The sequence below is a fragment of the Rhopalosiphum padi genome, chromosome 1, assembly GCF_020882245.1.
Source record: "Rhopalosiphum padi isolate XX-2018 chromosome 1, ASM2088224v1, whole genome shotgun sequence".
Lineage (NCBI taxonomy): Eukaryota > Metazoa > Arthropoda > Insecta > Hemiptera > Aphididae > Rhopalosiphum > Rhopalosiphum padi.
In genome coordinates, this window is record NC_083597.1 from 1,876,117 (window position 1) to 1,901,944 (window position 25,828).

General features: G+C 28.8%; 1 protein-coding gene and 1 pseudogene across 3 annotated transcripts; both read right to left on the bottom strand.

The window, feature by feature from the left end:
- Positions 1-4,191: 4,191 nt before the first annotated feature.
- On the bottom strand, positions 4,192-6,803 carry LOC132918641 (metalloendopeptidase OMA1, mitochondrial-like; annotated as a pseudogene).
- Positions 6,804-9,487: 2,684 nt separating this feature from the next.
- On the bottom strand, positions 9,488-19,301 carry LOC132917562 (zinc finger protein 883-like). 3 transcript variants are annotated; one of them, XM_060978350.1, is made up of 7 exons: positions 18,873-19,301; positions 17,909-18,019; positions 16,666-16,712; positions 16,520-16,563; positions 13,821-13,970; positions 12,479-12,583; positions 9,488-11,605 (listed from the first exon to the last, which is right to left on the bottom strand). In XM_060978350.1, exons 4-7 carry the CDS (start codon positions 16,537-16,539, stop codon positions 9,748-9,750), a joined length of 2,133 nt encoding a protein of 710 aa, XP_060834333.1. In that variant the 5' UTR covers positions 16,540-16,563; positions 16,666-16,712; positions 17,909-18,019; positions 18,873-19,301; the 3' UTR covers positions 9,488-9,747. The 3 variants fall into 3 exon arrangements, with proteins under 3 accessions (XP_060834333.1, XP_060834334.1, XP_060834335.1); XM_060978351.1 differs by lacking the exon at positions 16,666-16,712 and having other exon boundaries at positions 18,873-19,031; positions 19,084-19,300; XM_060978352.1 differs by lacking the exon at positions 16,666-16,712 and having other exon boundaries at positions 18,873-19,031; positions 19,080-19,300.
- Positions 19,302-25,828: the final 6,527 nt, after the last annotated feature.

The following is a 25,828-nucleotide window of genomic DNA, read 5'->3' on the forward strand; positions in this document are numbered from 1 at the left end:
GCTATAAACCATTGGTGCGACTAGGTCTAAAATATTAAAAACTTAAAACTTTAATATTTTTTAATAATTCTGTTACAATAATACGTCATATTGCATATGCCGGAGTGTCGCCAGTGGGCGGCTTTTCCGCTCAAACCTTTCTGTTAAATTTTGTATTTCTTTTTATAACCATCTAATATGCTTATTATACTAAACACTGTATAGATTGTATAAATAAAATAAATGTTAAAAAAAATATATATATTGCATATAATGTTACAACGACCGGACACCAATTATGAATTATTTCTACTATTATGTTAGTGTGCATGTGTGTATATCGACCATATACTATAAGGTCTATGATATAGACACATAATTATCTATTCTTATCATGGATTTTATTACGCTATAGCTGGTCGTAGCTACTTTTCTCCAAAATTGAGATATCGTAACGTCGTAACTTTGATTAAACCTAACTAAGATACGTATCCCAAGTATACACGCGTACTTATTATTCGTCTGTCGTTTTTTGTAACAGACAACAGTTAATAGTTATCATCGATTTTGATGATGATTACACACAGATACGTGTACGATATCTGAGCTATTTCATTATATCTTTAGTAGCGTGCTATGCGTCAACTTAATGACTATAATACTATATTGTGTTTATACAGTTTCACAGTGAGTGTTTTTTGTTTTCAATTTTAGAAATGGAGATAATGGCTAGCGAAAAAAACAAAACTGTGATTATAAAATATGGTCATAAGTTTAGGTTTCACAAAATGTTGAAAAATGAAGTACAGAGGTGGACCTGCTGTAAAAGTACATGCAAGTGTTTTTTTAAAACTCATAATGGTGTTGATACTGAAATTTTTAATACCATATATATTTTTTCTAGGATACAATTGTTTGATTATTTTACTATTTAGGTATACCATATATTGTACAATTTGACATATCTACTATATTATTATTTAGCTTACTCGTATATTAACATTTTTTACTGGAACACAATTTTTTGATTATTTATATCATTATTATTATTAAACTACAAATATACTTTAATTTATATATTTTATTTCCGGGACTCAACTTACCTATTACCTTTTTTTCTTAGGACCCAATTTACCAATCCCGTACTGGAGTAGACCCAGGAGAGTTTACCATCGGGAGAGTTTACAAACGTCCTAAATTTTTTTGTGGGTTTCTGGTTCAACACAGACACACAGTGTAAATTTATTGGGCGTTGCGTTAATCATATCTTACCTTTTTAATAGCCCTGTCCGAACGCGGATCGATTATCGCGCGTTATTGAGATAAGATAATTCCCCATAGATCGTGCAACGGGTGGCGAATCTTCTCGGACCGGTTTTACCACCTCTCTTCTAAGTTCGACACCGTCCCGTCTGCCGTGAGTGCTAATTAATATAAGCTGTGCCGCCAGCCTTTATGACTTATATAATATGACCGTTGCGTCCGCTCGCTGCCTCGCGCCGTGTTGTGTGGCCAAACCGCGTGTGCGGTCAACGCGTTTGTTCGTATTTTAAGCCGTTGCGCCGTTTTGCCAACTTATACGCGTCCCTGTTTGCGTCGCCGCCGACAATTCAATACCTTTGAGTGCGCGGTTGAACTCGTCGGACGCTACGAAGTTTATCGCCCTAATAACGTCGCGGCCAGTTAGCCCCGTTACTTGGCAGTAATTAATATATATATATATATATTACGTGCCGTCGGAATTTACGAGCCGGACAGCCCGGACACACCGTATATACACATCGTGTATTATTTTTCATCATCCCGTGGGTTGCGTACCACTCGGTTGGATCCGCGATTGTGCAAATAATACGTAGTTATCTACCAGGCCAATTTCTTACCCGTGGAGAAAGTGCCGAATTGAAGAACCCATTGCAGTCCCCAGAGTTCAGGTTGTAACCGGTGGAGAGGTCTTCTGCGTGTTCGCCCAGCTTCATACGCGATCAGGTCGTTTTATGTTTATTTTATATTCTATTGTCTATTTTGATCAATTAGTATTTGAATTTTGTTATATACAGTAAAACCCCAGTAATCCGGACAACCGTTTATAACATGTAAATAAACCAGTCGTACGAAAATTACGCTAGTTTTCACCGTAGATTAAAATAAACATGAATCGTTTTCATTTTCTACAAATTTCCTATAAATGCGGGTTATTGCGATAATATATTTATCAATACCAATTATTGTCATTAAAGTTATCCAATTGTAATCCATTTATATATATATATGTACCTCAATATTATATACAATAATATATTCAATATTATAATAAATATAATAATATATGGTTTAATAAAATATGCAATAAAATTTTTATAAATTTACGATTTTTGGTTATTTTGTTTAATCCGGACAACCTAGAGCCCCAATTAATCAGGATTACTGAGGTTCTACTGTACTCGGTTATATTGGCCGGAGTGTGTATATTAATATATTATTATTACTATTTTATTAGCTATATTATAATCTATTATTACAGGGCGCCCGTTAGGTCTAACATTATATAGTTATACTTTGTTGTATATTACGGTGTTGATTCGATTATTATTATTATATAGGTATATTTGTATCAGTTTTATTAATGTTGTGCCATTAATTTATTTGTATGTACACATATGACATATATCGAGTAACCTTTTCCCGTACCCAACACCTCGCGAGTCGTGTCCGATAACCGTGAACTTCCAAAAGTAAGATCGGACTCGGCGCCAACAAGCCCAACTGCGTTCGCGATAATATTTGCTAACATTATTTATCTTTTATGGATAAAATGCATTGATAACTAATAATATTACACTGTGTCAGTTTCCATTTACACTATAGTCCATACGTAGAAACATTCGTAACTTACTAGTCTTTGATAACCACGTGCAGTATGTGTAGTGATGTGTATACGGCTAATAGTTTTATTTTATTTTATTTTACAAATGCACATACACAATCTATACATTTTGCACAATAAGCGTATAAGATAAGAGTAATAAAAAAAAACATGGATTGCTTGAGGAAGAAGCCACCCATTAGTGGCACTTACTTACTTGGCGTTATATTTAGGGTAATTGCGGGATAATTAATTTAAATGGTCACGACACCATTTCCTTTTAAGTCTACGTTGTGGATTTCCAGGTAGTGAGAAGGTATGTAGCTCTTTTATTAGTGGGTTATGGTGATTTTCAAGTCTGTCGAAAAAACGTTTGTAAAATAGTTTCACTTCAGTTACAACAGGTAGGATACCTAGATCTTGGTGGAGAGTTTCATTAGAGACGTAGAAGGGAGCGTTAGCGATTTTTCTAAGGGTAATATTCTGAAAGACTTGAATTTTGTTTAAATTTGATTTTTTGGCCGATCCCCAGAGTTGTAATCCGTATGTCCATATTGGCTTAAGGAGAGTTTTGTATACAAGTAGTTTTGTTTTTAAGCTATAGTAAATTTATTTTTTGATAAAATTGTTTTTAGCGATCTAGATCGAGCATTAAGGATTAATCTTTTGGCTGTTATATGTTTGTTCCAAGTTAATTTTTGGTCAAGGATTAATCCTAAATATTTAACAGCATTGAGTGGTGGGATAGGTATGTTATTTATTCAGTTTTATTTAAATATATTTAATTAACATTTTATATTAATTAATGTTATTACATAATATTGCGTACTATATATACTTGTATAAGATATCGATGTTGTTGCCGTCGAATATGATCAGTCAGTGGCGTACGCAGGATCTTTTTAAGGGGGGTGTCATAAATCATAATTATATGCACGAATTGACCTTTTTTTTTTAGTCATCGTTTCCTAATTTGAACAGATAGGTACTTATTTTTAAGGGGGGGTCATATCTCCTTGACACCCCCCCTCCCTCCTGCGTACGTCACTGCGATCAGCCAACACGGTAAGGCGGGTAAGGAACTTAAAATTATTAAGGGATATAAAATTAGATTTCATAAAATGTTGAATGGTGAAATGTGGTAAAACGATCAGTGTTCGAAACGTTCACTTAAAAATGAATTCGTTCACGTTCAGACCTTAAAAAAGGAACTCGTTCACGTTCGTGTTTTTTCAAAAAAACGCGTTCATGGGTCGTTCATTTAATTTTTTTTCATGAATCGTTAACCTGCAGTAAATATAAAACCCATATAGGTACATATACGACTCAACCCAAAAATAAAAATACAATTTATAAAGTATCTGAATTATATTTTTAATATCTGACAAATGACATTATGTTATTTGAGTTATAATCAAATAAATATCATAGGAATTATAATGAGAAAACACATATTTTATCCATTTATTTATTAAATGATAAATAAATAGAACGTCCTAAAAATCTATCAAATTCATTAAAAATATAAACGTTCTATTTGAAAAAACGAATGACGTTCACGATACGTTCATTAAATATGAACGTGAACGCGTTCATGAATGACAGTGACGTAATTTGAAATTGGTTCTGGGGTAGTGGGATTGGGATATCTATAGATATGATTATGTGAAAATCATGGCATTGAAAAGTTAACCAAAAAAATAGTTTAAATATTAACCCAACATTTTAAAAATGGATGTAAACCTAAATAATTAAATAAACTTATACAATAGGTAATAAACTTTTATAATAAATATAATATTATAATTAAATAACAAAATATTTTTGGGGTGTAAGACAGTTCACTTTCTCGTGATGTACCCTAGGTAACTCTAAAGTCTAAATGAACAGGGACGTACTTGGGCTACGTCAAAGTAGTGACCTTTTGGCTTTTTCTCTGAGGACGCACTCGAGAGTTGCCGAATTTTATTGCGAGTTTCGGGTTGTATATTAATCAAATTATCAAATTTCAAACTGTAATCCTTTAATCCATAATAACAGGATAATCAATCACGAATCCTTTCTTGGGATACCAGATTTGAGGTGGTATGGACAATACTTATTTTTCCACGAATTTTCAATGTTTTTGAGTATTATATGGATTTCACAGTATGACAAAATATGTAACTTTTTCCAACATACCCATCAGACCACGCTCAATTCATATGAATTTGGTTTGTTGCTAATACATTTTAAGAACTTTCATACGTTTAGGGATGTTTTGTCCATAACATTCAGAACGACCGAGTGACGTAAGAATTATTTCGAAATAGGATTTGAATTATTTATTATGACTACAAGAGATCTAACGGCAGCATATTTCTGAAAACGAATTTGAATTTTTTATAAATTCTACTTGAGAATCAGTTGAGATCGGCCGAACCAGTTTTCCCAAATTACCATCTGACTCCCCCTAAATTCATATGATTTGAAGATTTTAAAATTTAAGAATTTTTATACGATTAATGAACTTTTCTCCAACATTTAGAACCACCGAGTAACGTAAGAATACTTTGGAAATAGGATTTGAATTCTTTATTATGTCTACTTGAGATCTGCTGAAGCCTCTTTTCCAATTTTACCCTCAGACCTCCCTCAATTTGTATTGATTTTGTTTGATGCTTTTAAAATTTACCTTTTATACACAAATCGCCACGTTTTATATGTGATGTATATAATTTTTGTGAATTATTGTGTGTACAAAATTATTACTATTTTTTTTATATATATTATTGTATAATAAAATTAGTAAAATTTGATTTCATTAAATAAAAAATACTTTTTGTAATACATTTTGAAAAAAAACAAGACATTTTTAAAAATAACTATGTTTATCTAAAATTGTAGACAGCAGCATGTGACATTCGCGAAAAGAACATCAATCATAATCGAATACTAACTTTGTTCTCTTCATTTTGAAGAAATATATTTTAATTAATCAAAAATACATTAAGAAGATACTTAAAACCTGAATCCATATTATCTACTTTTAAAATAAATATTTTTTTTAGAAAGATGGATATGTCACTATTTTAATTTAACTATTATTGATTTGTGAAATGCAAAATGTATGGTTTTAAAAAAAAAAAATAAGCCATTACTATTTTAATTGAAATAATTATTATACATTTTATGTATACATTACATTATATCTCCAAGTTTTCGAAAAGTACGTTTCCTATGATACGTTTTGTTATTTTTTCATATGACATTACATTTGCCATAAAAGCTTTTAAAATATTCTGGAATATTATCGATTATACAATGTTTTCTAGACTTCTTTTGAGAAATTCATCTTTTTCGCGAATTCATGCTGAATACTATTTTGACTATGTGCCTGGCTTATATCCGTTGGATGTGTTTCCATCCATCAGATCTGTTTGGACGGACCGTCACCAGTAGCCCTCGGTGCCGTCTATGTATGCGTTCGCGGCCAGTTCCAAACCATCGCGGTCGGCCTCGGCCTCGTGGGATCTTTGACTCGTCAGCCTCACATCCACGTATAAAACGAATTGACAGAGCATGACCGCAAACAGCGCCTGGCCAACCGGTAGTACGGCCGTTAGGATTGCGGTTACTGGTAACACGAACAACACTTACACTGCCAAATTGACGATGTTATAATTATTATCAGATTGTCGGAGCAAGCAATGCGCCAGCTCATGCCTAATTATTATAGAGAGTTGGCCGGCATTGGCTACGTTTGCCAGCCCAGTCAACTGAGTAAACACAAAAATTAAGCCGTTGGTCATGACGAATGCGTTGACCTGAGGACTGTCCAACACCTCTACGTCGACTTGCGATTCCGGATCTTGTCCACCTGGGAGTTAGCGGCCAACAGCCGAGACGTCACACCGGCAACGTGTTTATAGGTGAGATGTTCTGTGCTCAAAAGACAGTTACTGACCTGCCGAGTCTTAAATAGTAGTTACTTGTTTGTCGGCGCTTTTATCCAGCATCTGATTGCTGAAAATGAGCAGACGCCTTGCCATGGATCCAGTTCTATTTGGCATAGGTAGGTAGCCTATTATTGCACAAACCTTCCCATAATTGTGTGTATTTTCAACACGAACGCCACGAACTTAGATATAATTATGAGTAAGATGTAACTATTGTACCTAAGTATATATATTATACATTTATACGTGATTTTCAGATAAATATAGACTCAAATTAAAATAATTAGTATGCTGATTTAATAATTGCTTATAATGTATACCTAGATAGCGCTAGTGTTGACTGATGTACTCTGCTCATTGAGTACTGGACGAACCCCTCTACCCTCCAACCACAGCGTATCCAGTCCTGTATAATATCTTAGGCCGTGGTTCAAAGAATCAAAATATTCGTAACTATTATCACCTATTATCAAACGACAAACACTCGTAAAACGCGAGGGAGTTTATGTCCTTCCTGGTGGATATGGGGAATGAACGGTATCATTAGATTGTAAAGTTAAAAGTTTACGCCGACAACGTTAACATATCAGATTATAATATTAGTAATTACTACAAAATATAAATTAAAACCAATAAAAAAAATGGCAAATTATTACCACCTTAGTCGGGTTATAAGAAATTAATGTCTGACACGTGAAAAAGTCTGAATGTTCCTGATTTAATTTGAAACATGATTAGATTATTTTTATAATTTATTAAGTTATGCACCAGTTAGAAATATTAGAATCCCTTTAAAAAATGTCATTGTTGATACAATTTATTAGTTACAGTTTGAAATTCCACAGAAAAAAAGTTATACATACCAAATTTAACGATCATGTCAATTTACTTATACGTTTTTCAAAAGTAGGTACTAATAGTTTTCATTGTATACAAAATCAACCCATTATCTACATATTATAAATCTAGAAATACTACAAGTATCTAGACCAAAAACTAAAATTAGGATTAAAAATTGTAATTCATTGTTTATGGATTATGAATATCCAGGTATTTCTATATATTAACGTAACCCATAGAATTATTTTGTGTAGAAAATTAAATCATATTTTAACTTAAGTAACTAAAGTATAAAAAGTATAAAATACATTTTGTTTTAAAAAAGTAAAAATGTATAGTTATATTAAATCATAATAATATTATGTAATCTACATTTTTAGTTGATACTTTGTAAGTTGATATTTTTGAAAATATTTCATATAGATAAATGTATATTAACTGAATTTTTAAATTTCAATAAAAGTAGTGAGAGTTATTTCCAATTACAAAAAAACAATTCTATGAACAATAATTAATCTTCCATCACCATAATCATTTGGGAATGATAATCGTCATGAATTTCTTCTTGCTTGGTTGAATTGGTATATGTTCTCAATTCATTTTTTTTTTTTTTTTTAGTGGAATAGTTACTCCACTGCTTTTTCCAGAGCTATTGTAATAGTAGATGAACGACTTTGTTTATCTTTTGGTGCTGACTTATAAAGCACTAATCAGGGTCAGTACATAACAATGTTTGATTTATAATGGTTACAAATATACTCGGCATAATTTCTTTAACCAGTTGTTAGTTTTGGAAAAACCTCTAAAAATGATTGTTGTTCTATTTCAAATAAAATTCCCATCTTTTTAAGAATAATAAAAAGTATTACAACAACAATTTTTAAAAGAAAAATTGCCATACGGTTAGAAAACAGTGTATTCAAAAGAAGCCTTTGGGAGATTGATCAATGACTAATTAGTATATTTTATGACACACAGAAAACTGGTCCTTTTTAAGAATAATTATTTTACAGCGAAAACGCCTAATAAGGCCTTTAAGACTTATCTAATAGCATTTTTTTTATAGTTTCTCAAAAAATGGATTGTGTGATTTTTAAGTTGTACTTAATCAATACACAACACAGTTTTCCTTTTTGTCAAATTTAAACTGTTCTGCTTTCTGCTTCAATCAAATAATCTCCCCTATTGTTCTTTTTGTAATATTCTTCTTAAAGTGTTTCAACCATTGTTTTAATTTTTTATTCTCAGTTTTCATTTTCATGTTTTGATTTGAAAATACTTCCATCCCAGGATATATATTATTTTAACACCATAAAACTAATATTGTTCTTGGTAAAATCATTTTAATTTACTAGGCTAGGATTTGCAATGCTTATATTAAAAAAAATAAAAATAACAATAATAAATTGTATAATGTTAAAACAATTCAATTTGGATCATTATATATTTATATATAGTTGGATTTTAATGCAATATAATAATTTCTATTTTAAAATGCAAGTTCAAAAGTGAAATTTATTTTAGCTGGTGATACTGAGTATTTTAATTTTGTAGTTTTTACATCTTAAACTTTTTACATTTCTCCATACATTAAAATTCTAGCCTTAATTAACAATATTAATTAATTAAATTGAACTAATATTCTGATGGCTAGATACCACTTATCTTTAAACTAAGTGCAGTATAGAATTTATCAAGAATTAATTTTAATATTGACTATAAGCAATACTAACATTTTAGTATAATATTTTTATCTTCTATATTGCTATTTAATTGAAATTTAAAAACAACAAATAGATGAAATTGATTATAATGTGCTCAGTAGTCTAGATGATGTAAGCCATCTATAAATAATTATTAAAAACAATTAGTAATAGGTAAATTTAATTAAAAAAAACAGTTAAAAAAATATAAAAAAATGTACATTAATATATTTTATACAATTTGTCCCAATTTAAAAAAAAATTTGAGTATTATTGACAGTGAATGTAATGGTTGCAAACTAGATGTAAAGAATACGTTGTTCATAAGAAATATTCATACATTAGCCACAATGTGGGAATATAGCCTCAAAACAGTCTAACACTGTGTGATTGATATACTCTAGCAAATTGTGTCTTAAGTAAATTAGAAGATGACGGAACACACACCGCATTCATTTTTTCTACTTCCAGTTATGGCTCTTAATTCCTTAACTGAAATAGGTTTTTTTAACAATGGTCCTTTACATTGTATACATTTAGATGGCATGTTCTTCATGTGCAATTTGATATGACGTGATAATTGTATTTTTTGATAAAACAATTTCCAGCAGATAAAACATTGATATATTACATCTGTATGATTTCTTCTTTCGTGATTTATACGCGCTATTTTTGAAGGGAAAGATAGATCACAAATATTACACTTTTCAATTATATGTGTTATCTCATGCTTTTTCATGTCGGTTTTCAGTAGAAAAGAAATACCACAAACGTTACATTGATGAAAATCATTTTTAGAGTGAATTTTCATATGATACATATATTTAAATTTTTGTAAAAATGTTGTTTTACAAAACCTACACTTAAAATTTGATTTGAAGGCAGGATGTGTTTTAATATGTTTAATCAAATTTGATTTTAGATTAAAATAAATTTCACATATATCACATTTATATTTTTCTTCAATATTGTGAGTTCTTATATGTGATTGTAAAACATCTTTTTGCGTAAATCTCTTATTACAAACAGAACATTTAAAAGGTTTTGTACCAGTATGTATTCTCATATGATCAATTAACTTACTTTTTTGAAAAAGTGTTGCCTTACATAAATCACATCTATACAATTTATGATCTCTGTGAGTTTTTAAATGGTAAGAGTAACTTTTCATTTGTGCATATGTCACTAAACAATGAGGGCATTGATATGGTCGATCTCCAGTATGAGATCTCATATGCATATTCAAAAGTGATTCTATTATAAAACTCGAGTCACAAAGCTGGCATTGAAATGGTTTATCAACAGTGTGAGATATTGAATGACTGTTTAGTTCTGATGCTGTAGGAAATGTTGATTTGCAAAGATTACATTCATAAGGTCTTTCTGTCATATGAACTTTTATATGGGCAACTAAACAAGATTTCCGATAAAAGGACTTTTTACACATTGCGCATTCAATCATCTTTTCACCAACATGGCCCAACAAATGTCTTTTTAAACTTGATTTGTGAGAATACTTTTTCTCACAAATATGACATTCTTCTAATTGTAAAATATTGTGGACTAGCATATGATTTTTCAAAAAAGTTTTTCGATAAAATGTTTCATTACAAAGATGACATTTAAAAAGTTTTTCACCTGTATGGCTATGTTTTTGATGGAAAATTAAACACGATTTTCGAGAAAATTCTCTAACACAAATTTCGCATTTAAATGGTTTAACACCAGTGTGTTTCCATTTATGGTATTTTAACAATGAACTATGAGTAAATGTCATTTTACAAATGTGACACGTATGAGGTTTATACCCAGTATGTGTTCTCATATGACACATCAAATTTTGTTTCTGAGCAAAAGCTCTTTGACACAGATCACATGTGTATGGTTTTATACCAGTATGTGATCTTATGTGTACTGTTAAATTTGATTTAACACTAAAAACCTTATTGCAGTATTCGCAGTCGTAAGTTATTTTCTGTTCAGGTGTTTTATTAGGGCTATTCGCGTCTAATTCTTCAGAAAATGTTTGAAGATTTTCAGTTTTGTCATTTTTTTTATGGGATTTCTTGTGCTTTTTTAAATCTCTGCTTGTTGAAAATGATGATTTACAGATATTACAATTGTATGATTTTTCCTCCTCAGACTCCCTATCATCTGACATTAACTGTAAACTTATAGGTTCAATTTCAATAAAGCTACTATAAACCACATTATCAATATAGTCAACTTCATATTTTACACCATTACAGATAGCAGTATCATCATTTTCGTTAGAATTAGAACTGAAACAAAAAACAACTTTTTGTTACATAACTGTTATAAAGTAGATCAATAACTTTAGACCAGTTTGAAAAACTATCAAATAGTTCAATATTCTGTCAATATTGATGACTTTTTAACAAAAGTACAATAAATTAAAACAGTAGAAATTATGATTTATGATCATGTGGTATGAGACAATCTTATGTAAGGGGGCTTATTAATATATAATAATAGTATAATTTCTCCAATAATTTTCAAAGAAAAAAAATTCTAAATTTTCAATTTACGATTTTATCAATGTTTAAATCACATTTAATGTTCCAATAACACGTTTAAATACTATAATTATTATCAAAGATTTATTAGATATTGAAACTATTATATATATATGATATATCCAGAATATAAGGTAACTTAAATTGTCAAGTTTGTACATATTTATCTGATAACTAAAGATCTAATTCCCGTGCAATTGTATATTTTTATGGCGTGTTCTAGACAGTGACATCGTTTGTGGGGGGCAGGGTGGGCATTTGCCCGGCCCCCTTGTCAGTAATGTGCCGGGTATGTGCTAGTTTTGGCTGCAAGCCCACAAACATGATTCATGACATTCATGTTATTGCTAAATGAAATTTAACCATGATTTGTGGCTCGTGGTAATACGTAAATAATTATGGGGTATCTTTAAGACTGTATATTTATTAGTTTATTAGTTATAGCTGTGGAGAAGGAGACAGCTTCATTAATAGATTTAAATCAAGTTGTTTGGAGCTATGAAAACTAGAATACCCTGTTATTGCCTAACATCTAAGCAACTCTTGAAAAACATATATTAATAATAAATACTTAATAATTTATTGTACTCGTATGTTTTGTTTTAAGTATCAACTTACTTTGAGAGAATCAATCCCTGCTCATTATTTATATGAATATTTTGTTGTTCTATTGTTGAAATAGACTGAATATTAACATCATTGTATTCCTGTTTGAGTTTTTGGCTAAAAAATATATTTAAAAACACAATTAAATTAGGATATTTAAATTTCTGATTTAATCAAAGATTGTATTGTTTTTATAATAAAAGCTTGTACCTATTTGTAATTTTAATTTTTTTAATGTGCATTTAAAGATTGTACCAAATTTCATATAGAATAATATAATCAACTTTACTATTTAGAATGACAGTTGCTTTTTAAATCAGACCAATGTATGGATTCAAATGAAGTTTTTTTTAATGCAATAAGAGTTTTCCAGCAAAATTGTAGGCATGAATTTTCAGATTCAACTCCTGTTCTCAGAAAATTTAGTGATAAATAAGGAATAACCACGGGGTCAGGTCTGAAATTCTATAGAACCACTCACTTGACCACATTAAAAGTCTATTTATTACATTTGTTATTCATTTTTTTTCTGGTGAGAGCTATATTTAAACTAATTTGCTCATAAAGTTATTACACTTAAACCAAAGACACCATAGACAGATTATATATTGTAGTCAGATTTATCTAAAAACTAAGATAAAACTGCACCTATTTTTTTAACAAGATTAAATAAATAAATTTAGTGATGGGAACTATCGAATAGTCAATATCGAACTATTCGATAGCAGTTCACTATTCGAATAGTTTTTATTCCAAAATCCAAATGCGTTATAAATTGAAAACATACTAATATTGCAAACCCAAATACTCAATAGTCAATACTGTATATAAGTACAAACTACAAATATACGTATAGTATACATTTGGGGCATTAGCGAATTATTAATACAAACTCAATAAACTCATTTTTATAAGCGCAAAATTACACATTAAACAATATTTTTAGCTTAAAATAAGCGGCGGGGGTGCTAGTTTAATACTTTGGGGGAGGGGGGTGTGAAGCCTCCCCTGGCACCCCAGTATGTGCACCAATGGTCTTAAAAATTGAAATACTCAAATAGTCCGAAAAAATAAAACTACCTATTCGATAGTGCTATTCGAATAGTCCACCAAACTATTCGACAGTTTTTATTAAAAACTACTACTCGGTTATGTTAAAAACATTCGAATAGATATTCAATAGTGCCCATCACTATAAATAATGTATTTTACATATTATTTATAAAAACAGTTTCTAAACAAAAATTATAAAATGCTTATAATTTATATTATCTTACCCATTCTATGATAGCTAAACAATACATATAATAATAATAATAATTATAGCTCGAGATCTTATTAATGAGATACTTACAGAACAGGGTCATCTTCAATAGTGATATCTGAATCTTTATATTCAAAAGTTTCTTCTTTGATTTTTTGTCGATTATGAAATTTCAATAGGTTATCACATCTTTCAATTGATACTTTTACTATTTTATTGAACTTAGGAATATTGTTGTCTCTTAACAAAAAAAAAATAATAATAATAATAACAAAAATTTACTATTGTATATAGTTTTTATTAAAAGGAGGGTTTCATTTATATTTAAAATAATATGTAAAATAAAAACATTTTAACACTTGGACATTCGTTTTATGTTGATATTTTTAAATAAGTAAAAAAACCTAATAAGATTCTAGCTTAGTAATGCACAATATAAATTATATAAATAATTCACAATAGACAAAGAAACTGAAAAAAATAAAAATAAAGATGAAACAATTGGAAAACTTCCAATACATGATAATTGTTTAAGTCTTATTACTATTATTTTCTAAATCATATTATATAAATTAACCGATATTTTTAAATTATTTTTAATACCATACTTGTGTAAATATTAATTATTAGAAGATTATTATAATAACTTAATCATCACTATTTAAAAAAAAAATATATATCATAGCGGTAAAACCTAGATGGAAAAAGTATTGAAAAACTTGAACTAATTTTATCAAGATAAATATAGTAGGAATAAAATATGAAATAGTTATTAAAATCTATTATAATGAAGACGCAAAAAATAATCCTACAAGAATTCACATTATCCCCAATCATTTTCAATACATAAATAAGAGAAGAGAAGATAAGTATTATGTCTAGGAATAAAATTTATGGTCAGAAAAATAGTATATCGCGCTTTACCAATGATTTTAATTTCTGAAAATGAAAAAGATTTAGAAAGATTAGAACTAGGGATGGAACATTAAATATATATATATCTGAACATACAATTAATGTGTAATAAACAAAAGTATACAAATGTTGAAGAGAAAATAAAGCCAAAGTAGATATAGAGGATATAAAATAATAGATTAAGTAGATAAATACTTATGTAATGCAATGAGAAATGAAGAAAAAAATAATTAAGCTTATATTTTGTCAAGCTAAAATATTCTTTGATAATGAGAAAACTTACTCGCATAAAAAAACATTACCCTAAAAATTAGATGGATCTATGAAAACGTAGACATATAAATAAAATATAACCTTAGATGGGTGTGAAACCGGGACAATAACAACACCAGAAGAACGAAAATGATCAGGAGCGTTTGACCTATGAGGTAATAAGAGAATATTAAACATAGGTTGGACAGATAAAGAAACTAATAATGAAATACATGAAATTCTAAGCAAAGTACAAGAAAGAAAGTTTTAATAGAAAAATTAATGGATAGGTCACATAAAACATTATAAAGGATTAAAACCGATACAAGTAGGGAAAACCCACAAAAGAAGACAAACTAAAAAACATTTAATGACTAATAAAGCCTAACAATGCATATCATATGTCCAAATGAAAAGGAAAGTAGACAATAAAGAAGAATAGAAAATGGCTGCAAGCCTACAAACCAATTAAAATTCTAAAAATAAGTAGTGATATTTCATTAATATGTTGTAAAATGTTAATTTTCTTTTAAACTTTTGTTTAAATAGAAATTACAACTTTATAAAAGCCTGGAAAACATTTAATTTTTTTTTTTCATTGATAAATTAATATATAGAGTTCAAACATACTACTAAATTTATATCAGGGGTCTTCAACCTTTTTATGCAGTGGGCAACGTATTATTTTTTAAAAATCTTGCGGGCATTCTTATTAAAAACATGTATTTTATACAAAAATTCAGTTTAATTATTACATTTTTTATGATTAAAATTTAAATTGCAAATTATTATTGTTATTAAAACATATTTAGATGCTAAATTTCAAATGTGATCGTGAGCCACACATTATGACAACATTGAAGACCCTTGAATTAGGTTATAAGTAGAGATCAGAATTATATGCACTAAAAATGTGGCAAATATGCAAAGCAAAAAGGTCAAAATATAACACGGTTAATATGCACAAATAATTGAAAAATATATTCAAATATGCATCATAAATTTATATTACTTTAAACAACTACAAGCATTAGAACAAATAAAATATAACAAAATTAGGAGTGTTGGACCTTTCAACATCTAAGTTAATCAACAAAATATTTAAATATATATATATATAAAAACATGTTTTTAAAACAGTTTAAACAAATAAAATATAATAACATTGCAGTGTAACCAATAAATTCATTTAATTTATAAATTATTTTTTAATCAACCAGGTACCAAACTAAAGAAGATAGTTGTATACCGGGTTGACAGTAATTATTTTTCGCCAGTATGGCAGTATTTAAAAATTCTAATTTTCAAAATAAAAACATGACATAATTTGATTATTTACTAACATTGTCAAAACTATATACATTATATGCACTTATGAAAAATATATGTCTTAACCCTCCAAATATACAAAATTAAATTTGGTCAATGGAATCAGTTGGGTCCGAATCGCCCACATTTCAAACGCTTGTATAAGGTGTGCACTTGTAGTGGTATGCACTCAGTATAAACAAGCAAATGCATAAAATTCCAGTCTCTAATTATAAGCAAGCAGATATAATTCGTAAAATGAATATATTCATTGAAATATTTTAAGGTATAACACTTTATTAAAATATACTCACTTTGAATTTAAATGCTCCATAATTTTCAGTTAAAATATTGATCACTATAAAAATGTTAATTCTAATTAGTAAAACTAACATATTATACATATTATAAAAATTGAATAATAATTATTGTGCATAGCTAGTAATATAATGAAGTATACTTAAACTGTCCAATAACAGATATTTTGGTACTTTGATTTTGAAATATCTATGAAAAAAAAATTGTACATAATATGTAGGTTTATACTTGATATTTATCAGTAAAAACAACTTATAAGAAACTTAATTATAAAAAATAAAAAGTATATAATATATTTGTAAATTTAAAATAATTTGCAAATTTTTGTAATTTGGTCAAAATGTTGGTTATGAAAAATAAATAGCTCAGAAGTTAGTATTACAGTATTTTAAAAGTATTGAAAATGTATAGATATTTAAAGTTCTAATTTGATATTTCAACAAATAATAATAGTTTAGTTATTATTTTCACTGTATACCGAGCTATATACCTATAATATTTTTAGCATAGAAAATAAAAAATTTTGACTAATTTTAAGTTTTATATACTGTGAAGTCAAACATTAAACCAATACTCATTATTTTTTTTTTCAATTTTTATGGTTTAGTCCAGTGGTTCTCAATCCTTTTAGCACCACGACCCAAATTTCCCCCAAAAAATCTTTTGCGACCCACATGATTCCACTTTTCAAAAAGTAGTTTTAAAAAACAAAATTTGTATTATATAGAATATAAATTTTTATTATGTATTTAGTATTTTATTTTTATAGGTTTATAATCAATACATTTTTACAAATTGTACTTTTAATAATGAGGTGTATGCAAAATGTGTGCTTGTTTTCTGTTATGGTTAATAACAGCATTGACATTGACATCAATCTTAGTTATGTTATTGGTTCACGACCCACTAAAAATTGACTAACACCCACACATTGAGAAACGCTGGTTCAGTCCATTATGAGTTTGTTTTTTGAAAGCATTGTATTGGTGATTCATTTAAAAAAGTTTGTAAATTTGAAATATAATTTTTAATAAATTTTGTCTGGGTATTTATTGAACACACCTTGTAGTTAGTAAAATAGTTCATGTTGATGAATTATAAAATAATAAAAGTACTTGAAAATCGATGGCATTTACATAAAATAATTGAGAAAAGAAAGTACATTTAGTACAACTTTTGAATTCTAGATTCCAAAGAGACTTCCACTACGTGATTTAAAATATTATTTGATGAAAATCAAATACCTAGATGGTTTATGGTATTATATGTAATTATTTGAATCAATGTTAAACAGTATTAATTAACAATATTTCTAGACTTAGGTACTTGCCTAATAATAATACCTATGCTAAACCTTGCCAAATTAAAATTAAAATATAGCTTACTTTTTATTCTTTCAGTTGTTATAGATGTGTTGAAACTTTCAATTCATGAATTTCACACTGTAGTGCCATATATCTATTATCATAGCCCAGCTTTTCATACTATTGTAAAATCTGTAAAATGATACAAAATTCAATAACTACAACTGAATAGCGAAGCATCAAGACTGATGAACCTGTATTTACCATAAATTAACTACAACAAAACATAATACACATTTGAAATACAGAATATCTACCATCATATTATATCAATATGAATACCTATATTGTCTGTATTTAACTCATAATAATTATTTGTGTAATTGGTTGATGTGGCAACCTCAAATAATAAAATTCCATTGAAAATTCAAAAACACGAAAAATTAACTGAATTAAGCTGATTTGTTGAACCGCAATGAGCATAGACAATGTTGTCGAACATGTTCGTTGATAATGTTTCTAGTAATTTATACATGTTTTTATGTGTGCGCGTACAATATTCAAATGTTTGCTCAACTTGTGGTATTTGATCGAACATCAAAGAAAATATTTGGTAACGCTGTCTTCCATGTGGTTGTAATCAATAACAAATTAATTATAAATATTTTGTGTAAGTTTGAACGAACACTGTTGTTGAATATTTGAAAACACAGTAGCACTAGTTCGTAGAGTCAAGAAACATTTTGAACAAACATGTTTGACAACTTTGTTCGTCATAGTGTGGACCCGGATTTAAATAATAAGCATATGAATATAATATATGTATTATTGTTATTATGCATGCGCTTATACCATTTGTGTAAACTTCTTAAAATAATTCTGATCCATAGATAATTAAGAATTGAATGTATACATTTTATGATTTATTTTATATATTTTCTTATAATATCCACCTATATTGTATAGGTATATTGTAATTATTTTGTATTATATCAATATCATAATAATATCGTACTTTAATAATGCATAAAATATTTTCACATACCTTTTGATTAGTGTTGTATTATCACAGCAACGGGACTTGTTGCACACAGCTCTATGCCTGATATACGTGATCTGATGTAATAGATTGATTGTAAATCATACTACAACAACGGCGACAATTTACTGATGGACCTAAAGGCTTCGTGAAGATTAACTGCGGCTGAAAATAAATAACTTCAGTAAGACAGTAACTACTAACAGTACTAACTAACCGCGGAAAAACACAAAAGCATGAGTCGCCGAAGCGTCCGAACACTCCGAAACGGTAACCAAAATCTGTCTCAAACATAAAAATTATAACGGTGTACGGCGTCGGCATGTGCTCTGGTCATTTGGAATAAAAAATTATAGTGTGCGCACAGATAACATTATCCATGGCTAATATATATTTAGCCATGACATTATCCATGTTGTGCGCCGAAAAAACCTAATAACAGAAGGTTATATAAAAATAAAAATGATTTTTATGCATATTTTTGTGTACGTCACCAATATTGTCTGAAATTTATAGTATATAATATATTTTTTGGGCCTAATTAAAATTATATCGGATTTTTACTATTTTTAGTATGCAGACGTACAAGAGTGTGCGCAGTCCAAATGATACCACTGCGGTTGATAATAACCAATAAAATTAACAGGTTTACGGTGTGACGCAAAAAACGCACGAATAGTAAAAACTAACGATCACTGAACTAAATACATTTATATTTACATTAAGTATTTAGTTCAGTGCTAACGATAGTACATCGATTAATGATGACGTACCCACGTACCGATCACTTTTGATGCGTTTTGTCGATGACATAGCTTTAATTGCTGAAAGGCTGAAAGTAAGGAAGATCTGGTTCAACTAATTAAAACTATAGATGAAATACTCAAAAATGAGTTAGAAATGAGAATAAATGTTAAGAAAACAAAAGTGCTGGTATGTGAAAGGGAAAATAGTACAAGAATACAGATAAAAATACGAAACCAAATAATAGAACAAGTGGATGAATTTACATACCTGGGAAGCGCAATCGCCAATCAGCAAGGATGGAAGAAATAGAAGTGAAATTATAAAACGTATCTGTCAAGCTAAAATAGCCTTTAACAACAAGAAAACTATATTTATATCAATAAGCATAAGTCTAAAAACAAGAAAAAAATCTATTAAAGACGCATGTATGGAGTATCGCCTTATATACGGGTGTGAAACCTGGTCAATAACAATGGAAGAACAAAGAAGACTTGAAGCGTTTGAAATGTGGTGCTATAGATAAGTTGGATGGACAGAGTAACTAACGTAGAAGTACCGGAAAGAATATCAGATGGAAGGTTAATATGGAATGACATAGTCAGAAGACGGAACGAATGGATAGGCCATATCGCATGAGACACGAAGGATTATTAATTCATTCAACAGATAATAAAGGATTCAGGATGTGACTCATATGTGGAAATGAAAAGGAAGGCAGATAAGAGAGAAGACTGGAAGATGGCTGCAAACCAATCTACGGATTGAAACCATAGAGAGAGAGATCGATCACTTATTCACTTGTAGTGCTCGTAATAACGGTGACGGTGTGGTAATACATAAATAATAATATGGACTGAATTGACACTTTCCACAGTGATGGTGCCAACGAGAATATTATATACGTTACTTTATACTTATCACAGACAGTAAGACAGTACCTACTGACAAACAGTGCCAGATCTAAGATATCTGATGCTCAAGGCTAATAAAAATGCAACACCCTTACAAAGATGGAGCTATGCGGTGTGCCGCGTGTCAACATAAAATAAAATGTTTAAATACAATTCAAAAAGTATATTTTTATATTAGAAATATTTTTATTGAAACGTTTGAAACCATTGTCTTTATATATATTATATATATATATAGCATATACTATAGAACAAACCTAACTAACCTAACCTAGGTTTGTTTTTATTAATTTTAATTATTTGCTATAACTTCGTTCACTCAAAGCAGAAATATCTGGTATTGTAAGATATATTTGCCATTGCCAAGCAACTTATATAATTATTTAATATATATATATGGATATGCATCTTGAAGTTTATTTTTTTTTTAATTTCATCTAAGCTAAGAATCTTAACAATCCAATGCCCGGTAATTCTACTAAAAGACTAAAAAGAAAGTGGTGTCACGACCTACTTCTCTAAATTAATCTTATAACTCTGAACAAGAGTGTCACCAATGGGCGGCTTCTCCACCAATCCACCATGTCTTCTGGCTGCAATCATAATTGTTAACACTTAAGCTTATTATACATAACTTGTATAGATGTATAGATTGTTTAATTCAAATAAAGTACAAAAAAAAAATTCATCTAGGTTGTAAATACTAAAATACCTATGCTCTTTAAAGCTTTAATTCTAAAATTAATTCAAATTTGTCAAGGTCATTTTCATATTTATTGCATACATTAATTCCGGATTGTTTCAAGTCTTCCATCAACCAAGAATAAATTATTGTTAGATCTAAAAATGAAAAATCTTGAGCGATATTTGCCATTGATTTAAATATTTGATGTAGTCCTGTTAATATATTGTTAATAATATTTTTAATCATTATTAAAAACATTTTTAATTATTGTTATAAAACTCATCTTCTGTAATTTCTCCGGGTAAAAGTTTCTTTTTTTCGTAATCTGACTTTTGGAAATTCAGTTTATGTGCCGAAAGCTTCAACATTATTCTTTGAATTAGATAAAGTTTCATTTATAGCTTGTTCTTGAAAGTTTACTAATATTTTAAAGAAGCTTTGTATGGATGTTTGTAAGCTACATCAATTGTTCAAATTGTTGATTTTAGTTTTTGTAAAATTATATATTAATCCTGTTAATTGTACTGAGAATTTTTTTTCTCAAACCGTAAGTATACAAATTAAAGAAAAACGTTTAAATAATCTTATAAATTATCTGTATCTAATTTTGTTTCTTTTGATAATGTTTCTTGTTTTAGAACGTCAATACTTTTAAAAACCATACCCAGATGTAATGATTTTATTGCACGATGTTTAACTGACCACCTTGTTGTACCATACCCTTTCATCCCTTTTAATGATAACTTTAAATTATTCATTAGAATATCCTATCTTTGAATTGAATTTAAAAATAAATTAAATTATTTCTGTACGATGCCGAAAAATGTTAATCAATTTTTTTTCTTATTATTATTACAATTATTTTATTCTTAAAACAACTTTTGTTTATATTGTGCGATTATCGGCTATTGCACTATTAGGGTTTCGACGGTTTCTTGTTATCTGCCACAGAACACCGGACCGGTCCTGTGTTATCGCTAATGAACCAGGTATAAAAGGCCCTGTGAAACGACTAGCATTGACATTCACTGTCTTTCCTCCGTCGTAGCAAGACCCACCCGGGCAGACTTGCGCGATTAAGGAAGACATCTGATGTCTATATTTTTTGTCAGAGATTTTTTGATTTTTAGCATATTTTATGTTGCCTGCACATTATATCGCTTTTACTCAAATTCTTTAATAGTAATTTTATTCATACCTATTCGTAACTCTGAAATTTCCCTTAGCTCAAGCTCTGGTATGCACAAACAAAATTCGACCTTGGCTTTGTTCCGTGGCTTATATAAGTCTAGCACAGTTCGGGCGCAAGACTGCCAGTGTTTGGTGAGTTGCGGTTGCGGGAACACTGATCGTCACGTACTCACGTGTTTATTTTATTTTTTTTATATATTCCCTTATTACGCGATAAACAGTCATTTGTAGGAATAATGTATTCGTGAGTGTTCAATTAAGTTTCCCAAACAGAACGTATATTCGTAAAAACCCCGTTTCCCTGTGCGTTATCGACATTGTCGACACGCGCAGAGCTACGGCAGGTTACGTTCCGCAGAAATGACGATTCGCGCGTACGTCGGATCTAGTGAGCAGATGGCACAGTTCCAGTGACTCGTCAGAGTTCCACGTTACGGGTGTATCGCTCTCGTTTGAGCTGCCCGTCTCGTGTGCCGCTATAATGATCTGACAACGCGTGCGATTCGATTCTGATCCGATTATTCGGTGGCTGTGACGTCGTTGAATGACATACGAATCTGTTCGAAACATTGTACACATTACGAAAACGTTAATTTTTTTTTTTAGTGTTTGTAAAATTTTAACTTTCAAAAATTATCCATTATACACATTTTTTTTTTAGATATCCTATAAAAGCTGAGCAATCAACTCAACCGTACTTATACTTTTTGCATAATTAACCAATTAAATTTAAGGAATGAGCTAAGCACGGGATAAATCTTGCAGGTTTATTCAATTAAATTAATCGTGCTTAAACTCTATTAATTTTCAAGTTCTAATTTTATTTTCCTATTTTCGGTCTCGCTAAGCTTTTTAATTCATTTTATTATCTTTTTTTTTTTTTTGTAAAATTTATAAAAAAATTGTAATGTTTTTAAACCTTGGTGACGAGTGGGTCACTATTATAGGTCTATTAAATTTGAATATTTTAATGATATATCATTGTATAAGAAAAAAGGATTCTGAGCGGAAACGGTCTATTAACTTATATTACCAAATAATAATGTTTTTTGTTATAGCTATTATTAAAATCATTTATTTTACTTTTAGTATTATGGCAGGTTGGTATAATTTTTTCCAAAATTATTACATATTTTATTATATTATTAATATTTAATTATTATAATAATATAAATTTATACCATATTATATCAATTTATATATTATACAAAATATAATAAAATATTTCTGTAAATACCGTAAGACAATAAAAAATAAAAAATAATCTATATTCTTCTTCTCTTCTTTTATGAGTTCCTATCCGTTCCGGTCGTTCCGGATGTTCAATATCATACTGGTTACTGGTTATGTTATTCTTGTCAAGTGATACCCGGAATAAATCATTTGATCTAAATGACTATATTAATACCTATAAATAGATAATATTTTAAAATAAATTTAAAATGTTATAGTGTATAGTAAAATTCATAGTAAAATGAAATACATAAGAGTTTAGGTTCCCCCGAATAATTTTTTTAAATTAAAACAAAATTTTCAAACATTTTTACCCAATGAATAATTTTTATCAACATTTCAAAAAAAGCTTTTAAAAAAAATAAAAATTTCTTATGCCTATAAATAACTTAGAAATAATCCAAATATTTTGAAAAATGTTTGTAAATAAAAAACAATAATATAAACATTTTTAAAAAATTCAAATACGGCTATTTGTTTTTCATTTCATTTTTTGTGAGACGAAAAAAATAAAATCGATTTTATCGAAAACTGGATTTATGTAAAAATTCATTGTTTGTATTTCTCGATTAAGAAAATAACTTTTTCAAGTTTGACCTCTCCAGAGTACAAACAAATCTAATTTTATATCTAAAACCAGCTCCATTTTTTAAAATCTAAGTATCGTCTATTTATGCGTAAAAAAAACTCATCATGATAAAATCAATATATTCATAGTAAAAAATAAACTAATATATACTATTTTTCAGATACTTGAATGACTTAATAAAATGTTATCAAAAGTTTCAAGAATATTTTTAAAAAAATAGTGTAAAACAAAAATAAGGGGAATAATCGCTCAAAAATGTACTTTTACAAAAAATCAGTTCGAAAAAATTGACTTTTCTAATTTATTGTAAATCTAAAATGAACTTTTTCTAGATATGATTTTTGCATTTTTTTTATTATTTATAGACATTTAAAATTTTCTACTTTTTAGTTTTATTTTGATATATGTATTATACGATACAATGTTTGTTTGTGATTTTGTGAGTACCTACTAAACCTTGAAAATTGAACACAAGGTTTGTTGTAAGTAAATACTTACAACAAATAAAAGAATCCCGTTTTTTTAAGCTTTCAATTTTGAAAAATTTTGAAGTATTTTGTATAGGTTGTTTTCATTACTTGTGGTTTGAAATCAAATCTTGATATGGTGATGTGGTGGATAATTTATTTATTGAAATTTAAAAAATAAGTTCAGCAAGTCATATACATTTTTTATGAACGATTGAAGTTCAAAATTTTAACATTTTATATATATAACAGTTTAATAACTATTTATACTGATCCAATTTTTGTTATTATTCGTTATTATTATTTAAATAATTTTTGATATTCGTGAATCGAAACTATTTATGCATAAGATTGTTCAATTTTATCAAGGAGTTAAGCTAATTAAAAAAAAAATTGTAAACTTGATGTCTTGATATAATAATATGTCGCTTAGTGCCTTGAATCGCATCACGTCATAGATCTAATTGTGCATCTTCGTCGCCTATATAATGTAAATTTTTAAAAATTTGTGTTTGGAGTCGGGAACCGGTAGAAATATGATTCCAATGCAATAATGGATGTATCTTTAAATTTTAAAAGTTGAAATGTATTGGCAGTGAATAGTTTTGTTGGCTCAAAAAATGTTATTATAAATGCGTGTATTTCTGCAAAATAGTATAGGCGAATATTTTGCAAAAAGTGCTTTGAATTGACTGATTTTACAGAAACAATGACTGTAGTAGTTCAAGCAGTTGATTCAAAGCATTTAAGTTAAATTTATCATTTGCGCAGCACATTCCTGGGTATTCCGATCTTAAAACTGTATGCACCACTATGCCTACAAAATATATAACATACGTTACTCAATGACAACTAAATTTGGACATAAACTGTAATCTTAATAATTGACATTCTATTGAAATATTTGAAATGCACAAAGCTCCAAATCAACATGATCTGTTCGTTAAGATTGAGAAACTCGTGAACTGCTTGGTCTCTTGCTGCGTATTGTTTTTGCCATTCCGATTCTCTTGATTAAGCAATTCGTAAACGATCTTCTTCATTGTTTGTTTTCCATTAATCACTAGTTTGAGAGTTTGCAATTGCTACATCGTCCTTAATAATATACTCTTTTAGTTAACTTCGTAAATGATGAGCGT

Bases quoted from the DNA above. Each gene is read 5' to 3' on its own strand.
- LOC132917562 (XM_060978350.1), bottom strand. From the start codon at position 16,539: ATGGAGCATTTAAATTCAAA. The intron at 13,971-16,519 runs GTGAGTATATTT...TTTTTTGTTAAG, and splicing joins ATGGAGCATTTAAATTCAAA to AGACAACAATATTCCTAAGT. The intron at 12,584-13,820 runs GTAAGTATCTCA...TATATTTTTTAG, and splicing joins ATTGAAGATGACCCTGTTCT to CCAAAAACTCAAACAGGAAT.